At 32.2% G+C, this 11,546-nt stretch overlaps 1 protein-coding gene across 2 annotated transcripts; it reads left to right on the top strand.

Moving 5' to 3' along the window:
* Positions 1–5,887: 5,887 nt before the first annotated feature.
* On the top strand, positions 5,888–10,541 carry LOC114265985 (chloroplast envelope quinone oxidoreductase homolog). Of its 2 annotated transcripts, none has more exons than XM_028206862.2 (4): positions 5,888–6,152; positions 7,129–7,273; positions 8,577–8,668; positions 9,570–10,541. In XM_028206862.2, exons 1-4 carry the CDS (start codon positions 6,087–6,089, stop codon positions 10,257–10,259), a joined length of 993 nt encoding a protein of 330 aa, XP_028062663.1. In that variant the 5' UTR covers positions 5,888–6,086; the 3' UTR covers positions 10,260–10,541. The 2 variants fall into 2 exon arrangements, with proteins under 2 accessions (XP_028062663.1, XP_028062665.1); XM_028206864.2 differs by lacking the exon at positions 5,888–6,152 and adding an exon at positions 6,868–7,029.
* Positions 10,542–11,546: the final 1,005 nt, after the last annotated feature.

Genomic DNA, 11,546 nt, shown 5'->3' with positions numbered 1-11,546 from the left:
ACCAGTCCGCTCGAGCGTGGATTTTCCCTTCCCAGAACTTACACAAAAAAGTACTACCCGCTCGAGTGCCAGAGTACCCGCTCTAGCGCGACCGCTCGAGCGTAAAGAAACCCGCTCGAGCGTAAAAATCACACCTGCAGAAGTTTTGCAGAGACACGAAATATTGGGAGTGTGCAATCTCCGCTCGAGCTCAACAAGGCCCGCTCGAGCGGAACAACCAAAAACCTGGCAACAAGATTTTAGACCAAGGTTCAACCCACCTATTCGAAACATGCCCAACACATCCTAAAACTCAAACAAATGGAATTAAAGAACGACAACAAGATAGATACAACTACCAACTCCACGGAACCGAGTCCGGAATACAACAAAACAGTAAAGGGACAACTGGGATAGCTATAAAAAGCTATTCTTGAATTGCATTGTTTCCTGAAAATTGGTAAACAACTATAAGCACATGGCAGAGTAAGAAATATTATACTAAGAGTATAAGGGCATAAAATTCACCATGGATAATTATTGGCTAAAAAGAGTTTGATATTAAAATGCATCATATATAATACGGAGGTCATTTAACATATAATACGGAAATCATTTGATATATACTACATAAATTACGTAAATAACTATAACCACAGTACATAATGGAACAGAACAGGAGTCACTAAGTGACAATCACTACAGGGGTCAATGGATCCATGACAAACACGGGACCACAAAGTAGTCCAGCACGGGCCAATGGTTATTTAAGTCCCCCAAAGGTGTGGGATTCCCGTGGTGGTAATTACAAAACATAATTGTTTATAAGGTCATAGTCAAATATCCTTTAAAAGTAAAACAAACATATCCATGGGTTTCCTTTTAAGCAAATAGGGTTCATAAAATAATCTACGTACTGAAATGTTTATAAAACATAACTTTTATTAATATACTAATAAAACATAACTTGTATAAAATAGATTTTGGTAAGTCAAAACATACGCAAAATACATTTTGGTAACTCAAGGTATAATATAACTCACCTTAATTTTAATACCTCACTCTTTCTTTCCACCACTAAAGACCCTTCCAGTTTCCATTATTTTTTTCCTCTATTTTCTCTACTTTCTCTCTTACTTCTCCTTTCTTTCTTTCTCCCTATTTATACAAAGAAAAATGCTTGGGACCTCTAATTTAGAGGTACCACTAGTGACGTGGCAGTGGTAGTGGGTCCCACCCACTGCCACTGTCAGTCATGTGTCTGGATTTTTTTTTTTTTTCCCTTTTCCACCGCATTAGAGGTGTGTTTAAAGGTGTGTTTTTAGAGGTCTCTAGCATTGTTGTTTATACAAATTCAATTCGTGAGCCCCAAGCCAACTGCCACGTGTCATTTTCTTATTAATCTCCATTAATTCGAACTTATCTAAATTAATAGAAGCTTATCTAAACTTAATTATTTGTTTATATTTTGACCCCTAAATTTTTAATAATTATATTATTTTACAAAATTACCCATAATAATATATAAAAGGTGATATATTTTTCTTAACTGTGATTAAATAATATTAATATAAATTCTACAGAATAATTAAAAATCTAGATTGTTACAATCTTTCCTCCTTTTAAAATTTTGTCCTCGAAATTTGTCATATGTGCAATTATCCGCTGCGCACTCTGATAAATATATATTAGATGATTAATCTGATAGAAAACATTACTTCAAGAAAACACTTTACCAAAAATGAGAAATAATGGGTGACTTTAAAAACTTTTCACTCGTTTTGTGTACGATAAAAATAAATAAAAATAAAATGAGACCACAATGACAGAATCATATATAAGAGTTGAACAATTTTGAGATGAACTTTTCATTGATGGAAAATAGTTTCAAAATTAGTATTTTTAAAATTTGAACCAACTTTTAAAAAGTCAAAATAAACTTTTTATTTTTAAATACTGAACTGAAAATTCTATGTATTTAATTATATTATAATTTTGGTGGTGCTTGAGTCCCATACCTTTTGTTTATTGTTTCTCTTTTGCTATGACAAATATAAATTATATCTAATAGCCATCACAAATTATACAAAATAATAATAATAATAATAATAATAATAATAATAATAATAATATATAATCATATAAAATTATAATATAATTAAATCGACTAACAAAATATAATATTTAGATACTAATTACCCGCTATCCTAATTCTTAAATGTGCGTGTGTCTTATGCTCCAATGTTTTATTTATTTATATAAACTATTACTCTGATACCATTTGTCACGACCCACTCCCCGTACCCAAGGGTTAAGTATTGTGATGGCCAGTAATTGAAGTTATCTCCGGCCAAATCATAAACAAATCAAATAACGCGAGCGGAAGTAATATTTAAATAAGGGTACCAAAATAATCATTGGAGTTTCTATTTTTATTACAAAATATATTGACCAAAAAGGCCGATATTTACATTGAAAAATATCATAAAAGTGCTGTGCGTGTCTAATTCGTAACCTCGCATCTAAGACTTTCCAAAAGCTATTCCTGAATTGCATTGTTTCCTGAAAATTGGTAAACAACTATAAGCACATGGCAGAGTAAGAAATATTATATTAAGAGTATAAGGGCATAAAATTCACCATGAATAATTATTGGCTAAAGAGAATTTGATATTAAAATGCATCATATATAATATGGAGATCATTTAACATATAATACGGAAATCATTTGATATATACTACATAAATTACGTAAACAACTATAACCACGGTACATAATGGAACAGAACAAGGGTCACTAAGTGACAATCACTACAGGGGTCAATGGATCCATGACAAACACGGGACCACAAAGTAGTCAAGTACGGGCCAATGGTTATTTAAGTCCCCTAAGGCGTGAGACTCCCGTGGTGGTAGTTACAAAACATAATTGTTTATAAGGTATAGTCAAATATTCTTTGAAAGTAAAACAAACATATCCATAGGGTTCCTTTTAAGCAAATAGGGTTCAGAAAATAATCTACGTAACTGAAATGTTTATAAAACATAACTTTTATTAATATACTAATAAAACATAACTTGTATAAAATAGATTTTGGTAAGTCAAAACATACATAAAATACATTTTGATAACTCAAGGTATAATACAACTCATCTTAACTTTAATACCTCACTCTTTCTTTACCACCAAAGACCCTTTCAGCTTCCATTATTTTTTCCCTCTCTTTTCTCTCTTTTCTCTACTTTCTCTCTTACTTTTCCTTTCTTTCTTTCTCTTTTACGGAGTCAACTTCTCCCTATTTATACAAAGAAAAATGACTTAGACCCCCAGTGGGGGTGCTGGGGTCATTGGTGATTTGTCAAAAAATAGTTCTTTTTTTTTATTTTTTTTTTCTTGGATTCCAGCCACTGGTAGTGTGCCACCTGCCACTGGGGGTTACTGGGGGTGCCCCCAGCTGGGGGTCGGTAGCACGACTGTTATACAAATTCAATTCGCGAGTCCCAAGCCAACTGTCACGTGTCACTTTCTTATTAATCTCCATTAATTCGAACGTATCTAAATTAATTGAAACTTATCTAAACTTAATTATTTATTTATATTTTGACTCCTAAATTTTTAATAATTATATTATTTTACAAAATTACCCATAATAATATATAAAAAATGATATATTTTTCCTAACTGTGATTAAATAATATTAGTATAAATTTTACAGAATAATTAAAAATCTGGATTGTTACATTTGTGATCCTAGAATTATGAGCTAGATTTTACTGTGTATAGTAGAGATTAAATTAATGAATTTTATAGTCCAAAATTAAATGAATTTGAGCAATTAATTATTGTTTTTAAATATATTGAATACTTGATAGACTTCACAAATTTAGACCTCATATGAATTTTCAAAATCTATATAATAAAGTAGGATAGTTTTTGAATTTGTCCTATACACATTTGTCCTACTAAGACATTTGAACGGCTCTGATCTATTCAAATTATAAAACAACGGCTGAGATATATTTTTCAAAAAATATCCTACATGTGCATTTTCTATATTCCTGATTCTCTGTCTTACTTTTTCCTTTTCTCACCCATCCTTCTGTGATCCCATAATCCCATCTTTCTTTCTCTCTCTTTTTTTATTTTTTTTATTTTCTCCCATTTTTATTTTTCTCTCTATTTGTTTTTTTTTTCTCCTTGTTGTTCACATATTTTTATTCATATTATATGGAAAAGTCTGCGATCCTAGAATTAGGAGGTAGATGTTACTGTGTGTAGTGGAGATTATATTAATTAATTTTTTAGTTCACAAATTAAATAAATTTGAACAATTAATCATTATTTTTAAATATATTGAATGCCTGATAGACTTTGTAAATTTAGATCTCATATGAATCTTCATCATATTTTAATAAGGTCGGACGGTTTTTAAATCTTCAACATATTTTTGTCCTATTAGGATATTTGAATAGTTCAAAGCTATTCAAATTATAAAATAATGACTGAGATATATTTTTCAAAAAATATTCTACATATACACTTTCTATTTTTCTGCTTCTCTTTCTCTCTTACTTTTTCAATTTCTCACACCCCTCCTTCCATGATCCCATGATCCCGCATTCCTTTTTCTTTTCTTTTTATTTTTTAATTTTCTTCCGTTTATATTTTTCTCTCTGTTTTTTAATTTTTTTTTTATTTTCTCCTTTTTGTTTAATATATTTTACACATTTTCGTACAATGTATGTATGCCCATAATACATTAGGACATTACGGGCATACATACAATTTTTATATAATTATATAAGCAAAATAAGTATTGTATGTAATACTATGTATACCCATAGAAATTGTATATATGCTAAGCACATTTATCTATCTAGCTATTTATTATATAAGCAAAAACAAATTTTCGAAATTTTTTTTGTAAAAACTTCAAAATTTTATTATAAATTTGAGATTTATCAAATTAAAAAAATAAATTCAAACAACATAGAGATTATAATTATTCCTAATATTATTTACACCTTACCTTCACTCACACAGACATACGCTAGTACACTTATATGCCTCATCCCTACTGGTGTGCATAATACCGCCGAAACCGTCGAAACCGTCGAAACCGTACTGAACCACACCGCCAAGGCAAATTTGTTATTATTTGCCAATCGAACCGTCGGTTTTTGGTAAGAAAAATGTCAAATTCTAGTGACACTTTTATCAATCCGCCGGTTTCTATTTTTCTTTCAAACCGCACCGACCCGCACCGCTATTAAATCATGCTTTATAAGATTCTAAAAATTCTTTTTTACTTAAGTTTGCTTGTTGTTTTATACCTTAGAATATAGTATTACATTATTGCTCGAGGGGAATTCAAGATGTCAGTAATCCAAAATAAAGTTGGATTCCAATTTACTTTTCAATCTTTTTTTTTTTTTTCTGCCCATGTTGCAAACTTTCATCAGCTCACTTTTCAATTTAAATACTTTTTAACAGTAAACATTTTCAATATATTATAAACCCTGAATGCTATTAATTTTATGTATTGTATTTGATCATTGTAGCTTTCACAGATGCTTGTAATAAACTGATGGCATAGTCGTTGATATTATCATATTGTTGCTACACTTGCTGTATCAGAAAAAAGCTTCGCAAGATGCTTAACATTACGGCATCTCTCGTCTTTTTTTTACTCTTTAATTTAAGTTTTGTAATTTGAATTATATTTTTTATAAACCGCCAATCCGCCCGAACAGCCAAGGCAAATCCGCCATTATTTGCCAACCGAACTGTCGGTTTTTGATAAAAAAAAATAACAAATTCTAATGACACTTTTATCAATCCGTCACCCACCATACGATTTTTATTTTTCTCTTAAATCGCACCGACCCGTACCACGCACAACCTTAGCAAACAACACCAAACCAAAATTCTCCAAACTACTAATATATCTCAGACCCTGTCTCTGCTTTGTACTCACATTTCCGCTGCTTGATTTTTCTTCTTTGTTGCCTCTCTCTCTCTCTCTCTCTCTCTCTCTCTCTCTAGAGTGGTATATAATTTTGCTATCTCTGAGGAAATCTTCAGAATTTGTGATTTGTGAATAAAAATGGCAAGGAAGCTCATGAATGCGGTTCAGTATGACTCTTTTGGCGGAGGAGTTGCTAGTTTGAAGGTAACTCAACTGCATATGTTTTGTTTTGTTTTCCTTTCCTTTTTGTTTCGTTTTGACTCTTCTCGCCTTTCTAAATCTGACTTTTTAATATTTTTCATGTAATTATTCAATTCAACAAATTTCGAAGATGAGGTGGGCTATATACAATTGACTGTAGATATTTTATTTGTGTTGTATAATCGACGAATTTCTATTTCGGGATTTTTTTTTGTTTGTCTGGTTGTTGTGGGGATCAAATGCCGTTGATTTGGTTTCGTTTCCAGGATTAATTTTCTGAATAAAAAAAAATCTAAAATCTAATGTGATGAAAAAAACAAGAAATATTTTATGGTCTTATTCTTATATTTCTTGGGGCCAAAACAATTTTTAAAATTTAAAAATATCTAACCAACGGGTTAATTAGATTGAGCAGACATCGGAAAAATAATTATGATATCTTATGAATCAAATTTATAAATATAAAAAAAAAAAAAATTTATCTTTATTTTTATCAAATTAATTTCTATATTTTTTACAACCCCAAAAAGCAAATCAGACTGAAAAGAAACACCAAGGATCCTCTAGAGTTTTTTTTTCCTAAAGTTTCCTAAAGTGGTGTGTTGTATGGGTGAGATTTAATGCTAAAAAATTGATGTGACTTGTCATTAAATCTCAACCATACAACACACCACTCTAGGAAACTTTAGGGAAAAAAAATTCTAGAGGATCCTTGCTCGAAAAGAAAACCAAACCAAACCAACCTGACTTATGTTCTCTCTTTCTGTGTTGTATTAACTACCACCTGTGGGGCTTATTCTCACTGAATGAAGACATACAATGTGAAATTAATACACTGCTGTTCGATCATCTATGAATTAGTGTTTTTTGAATTTCATTGGTACAATTTGGTTGAGTATATGTGTATATTGGGATTTCTGCTAAAATTGATATTACACCATTTCAATTGGTTTTAAGTTGCGTTCGATGCATCTTGCAGCATGTCGAAATTCCTGTTCCTGCTCTGAAAAAGGGTGAGATTTTAATAAAAATGGAAGCAGCAAGCTTAAATCCAGTTGATCTGAAAATTCAGAAAGGCCTCATGCGTCCTATTCTTATTCCTCGCAAACTTCCTTTCACACCTGGTAACTTCATTGATGTCTAGTCTAAATTTACAACTCAATTATTTCTTAAGTACCTTTTCTTTTATGACCTTGTATGTTTTTCTACCTATCTTTTGTTTTCCTAGCTGAACTATGTCTTGTCGCAATTTTAAAGCTGGATATCTGTTTAGTTTGTTGTATCTGATGCTTTTTGTCCTTCACTCTTACAAATCAAAGAGTTTGTTCCTCTATGTTATTAGAATGCTTTTTTCCCCTCAAATAGACCCTCATTGTGGCATTAATTCTTGGTTAATATGGTCAATATAAGGGCATGTTTGTCATGGAGAATCCAATTTCTTCATTGTGTCCTCACTGCTCTAGAACCTGGATGTGGCATGATTTTATTTGAATATATCTTTAAATTAGAAAGGTCCAACAATATTTTATACAAACTTGGCTCTTATCAATAAAAACTTTTATATAATCTGAGGCCTTGTTTGGCATGTAACAGTTTTAGCCTAAAAGTTAAAAAGTTACTAAAAAATTCAAAAAGCCTATAACTTATACCAAAAAGTTAAAGATTTTTTTTCTTTGTACTTTTTGCACATCTTTTTTGTAAAAAACCAAAAAGTCATTTCAAACATACTAGTTTTTTTTATCTCATATTTTAGCCAAAAAGTCTAAAAGTTACTAAAATAGCCTGTTACTAAACAAGTCCTGAGCAACCATTGGTAGAGGAGAAACATTTGTATGCCCTTGATTGTTAGTGTAGTTAAATTGACATAATGTTCCTAAGTAGGGAGGTGAGTTTAAATTGACCTATGCATTATTTTCTGGCTAACATTTGAATAAACTCTATTAAACTATTGTAACAGATATTTTCCTCAGAATATTTGTGTGTTCCACATGATTTCTGATTCACGACATGCTTGTCCTCTTGGCATCACCGCAGTTGGGGGAAATTTCTAGAAAGAAATAAATGTGGAAATGCAATGGAGTTTGTAACTGGAATGAAATAACAAAAAATTCTAGAATTGTTACAAATTCAGTAGTTCACAAATAATATGAAAATTCTCTTTTGTTTAATACCCATGTCATTTGTGAATGACTCATGATTCATTTAATTCTATATGGATTTGAAACTTTCCTTTTTTCCTGATTTAACAGTGTTTACTTGACCACTATGTGTCTTATATCTAAAGGAGTTTTCTTGCATTTTATGTACCTTAATACCTCAAGCCTCATGCTAAGTATTATTTACAGTCTAGGTATTTATAATGTAAACCTTAGAAGAATTGAAGATTACTTTCTAGGCTAATTTTTTCCCCTCTTATGGTTGGTGCAGCAACTGACATAGCTGGAGAAGTAGTGGAGGTTGGAACTGGAGTCACAAAATTTAAAGCTGGTGACAAAGTTGTATCCTATCTTGGTCTTTCTGTAAGTGTCATTTATGCCATGTTGTGTTCAACTTTTTATTTTGTATTTACTGTGTCTCTTCACAATTGGACAAAGTTACATAGTCAAACTTGTAGTTAAAATGCTTTGCAGGATCACTTGTTTCATGAGGAGATCATATCATCATTAAATAAATACTACTGTCATCTCATAAGTCATTTTTGAGGCTCACCTCAGGGTGAGGTGGTTTGCCTTGAAGCTTTTGAACTTTAACATCATGTACTTACCACAAAAACAAGGCCCGAGTCTTATTGGGCAATTGCCTTATGAGCCTAAGGTTCTTAACAGTTTTCTTTTTATTTTTCTCACCATCTTTATGCTTTAACCATGAGGTTTCTAAAATTTCTCTTGTTTCTTGGTTATCTAGATTTTTCTCCTTGTTGGGCATAGAGTTTTCTGGCTCGCGTGTTTTCCTCTGAAAACACTTTGCCTTCCAGAAGAGAATTATACTTCAGTGCAGAACTTGAAGGACATTTTAGAAACGTTTTCCAGATGCATTTGATGTAATATGGATGGCAAACCTTTGAGGACCTAAATGGGTCCAAAATCTTTGGGTTCCACTCAACTTCAAAATTGTATATAACCATAAAATTCTGTTACTTTCACCCCTCCAGAAGGGAGTAATTTTATGGTTTTTTTGTAGTTAAGGGGTCTAAATTTACGGTTTTGAAGTTGATGGCGTTAAAGTGACATTTCCTTCTAATTGATCCTATTTTTTGAAATGATCTCTCATTATTTTGACGTTGTCTTCCTCCTATTAGTCTTGGTCTACTGAATATACTAAAGAGAGAAAACTAAGATTTGATATGAAAATATCCCTTAGGATTTAAGGGGTTAATCCCCACCATTTTTGTTTCTGATTGTTCATGGAACTGAATCACAGAGTGGAGGTGGACTAGCTGAGTTTGCCGTGGCTAACGAGACAATGACAGTTCCAAGGCCACCTGAGGTATCAGCAGCAGAAGCCGCGGGCTTACCTATCGCTGCTATTACAGCTCATGTTGCCCTTACCCAACCTGCAGGGGTCAAGCCCGACGGAACAGACCCGAAAAAAAATATTCTGATCACGGCTGCCTCTGGCGGTGTCGGTCACTACGCAGTTCAACTCGCAAAGCTTGGAAACACGCATGTGACGGCCACTTGTGGAGCTCGCAACCTCGATTTTGTGAAGAGCTTAGGTGCCGATGAGGTAATCGACTACAAAACACCAGAGGGGCAAGTTCTGAAGAGCCCATCGGGCAAGAAATATGACGTTGTTGTCCACTGTGCCGGGGGCTTTCCTTGGTCAACTTTCGAGCCTATTCTGAGCACAAATGGGAAGGTAATTGATTTGACTCCCAGTCCGAGTACCATGATGACTTTTGCACTAAAGAAACTCACATTCTCTAAGAAGCAGCTTGTGCCACTCATTTGCGTACCCACAGTTGAGAACCTTGAGTATGTTGTGAAGTTGGTGAAGGAAGGGAAGCTTAAGACAGTGATAGACTCAAAGTATCCTGTGAGTAGGGCTGAAGAAGCTTGGGCTAAGATCATGGATGGTCATGCTACAGGGAAAATCATAGTGGAGTTCTAAGGAATGGTTTGGGGTGATTTAAATAAGTGTAATTTTTGACTTTTTATGAAATATGAGTTGGGTATAGGTTGGGTTTGAAGTGATGTGGTAGAGAGGTGATGCAACTTAAATAGGATAGTGATTTTTTTATCTTTTTTAAGTTATGACAAATAAAGCCTAAGGTATCATAATATATGTAATTAGTTTGGTTGTTTTGTTTTTGTTTATGTCATTATAGAAGAGGGTATGAATGTGATCTATGTTTTATACATGAATGAATGTGTTGTGTACTGCATTAAGTTAGTTAAGGTATTTGATGGTGTGTTTTCTGCTTATTTTTTGTGTTGCTCCATCTTAATCTATTCTTGGCAAAAATGGTGAGAATTTAAATTTTATTTATATAAATTGAATTTCAATCTGATCACAAAATGATGTGTGTATATTGAGTGTTGTAAATTTTTTTTAAAAAAATATATATATATATATATTGAAACTTTTAATTCCTAAGAAGTCCTAATATTTTATTTTATATGATAATAAAGATACAGAAGTATAAATATTAACTTAAACTCTTCTCTTTACTTATTGTGCTATGGATAGGAGGATTCATATTCAAAATATTCATTTATTTAGTATTATAATTAGATGACCCTATTTTTTTCAAGATAAATATTTTTTATATTCCTTAATCAAGTAATTATTAAAATTCAATCAATTAAAATTTTTATAATATTAATCTACTGGACTAATTTTAAAAATCAACCTAGTGATTGTGTTGCAAATTATGGGTTCAAGATCACTAGGCTAAGATTGTGTGGTAGATTTTAGGTTCAACTCGAGGATGACTAATGATCTATTTGATTAATAGAGGCCATGAGTTTTATTTTGAAAAGAGCCATGATAGAGACCCCCTCCAATCACCACTCCCCACAGACACGTGGCGGGTCGTGATTGGAGAAGCAGGATAAAAAGAAAAAGAAAATGTAACCAATGAGAGAGAGAGGGGGTCAAAGGGGTGGGGGCAAAAGGGGGCATGAAATATTTTTGTTTTGAAAATGTCTGCCTTACTTTCTCATAGGAATATCTCTTGGCAGATAAATTTTAGTACTCCAATTTCCAATTTGATAGTGATCGTCATCTCCCTTATGCCTTTTTAAAATGTTATGCCTTTTTAAAATGTTTTTCGTAGTTCAACTTTTGAATCAACTAACTCCTAAGTTGTGTTTTTGAGCTTTGAGAATTACATTTGGCAAAAAAAAAAAAAAAAAAAAAAAAAAAAAAAAAATTACATACAACCCCATTTATTAT

This window comes from Camellia sinensis, chromosome 14 (genome assembly GCF_055761805.1).
Source record: "Camellia sinensis isolate YWXY chromosome 14, ASM5576180v1, whole genome shotgun sequence".
In the NCBI taxonomy this organism is placed as follows: Eukaryota; Viridiplantae; Streptophyta; class Magnoliopsida; order Ericales; family Theaceae; genus Camellia; species Camellia sinensis.
Note: the sequence above shows the minus strand (reverse complement) of the source record. Positions and strands in the feature narration are given on the sequence as shown.

Excerpts from the sequence above, each read along its gene's own strand:
- LOC114265985 (XM_028206862.2), top strand. The coding sequence starts at position 6,087 with ATGGCAAGGAAGCTCATGAATGCGGTTCAGTATGACTCTTTTGGCGGA. Across the intron at positions 6,153-7,128 it reads GAGGAGTTGCTAGTTTGAAG|CATGTCGAAATTCCTGTTCC; the intron begins GTAACTCAACTG and ends TGCATCTTGCAG. Across the intron at positions 7,274-8,576 it reads CAAACTTCCTTTCACACCTG|CAACTGACATAGCTGGAGAA; the intron begins GTAACTTCATTG and ends TGGTTGGTGCAG.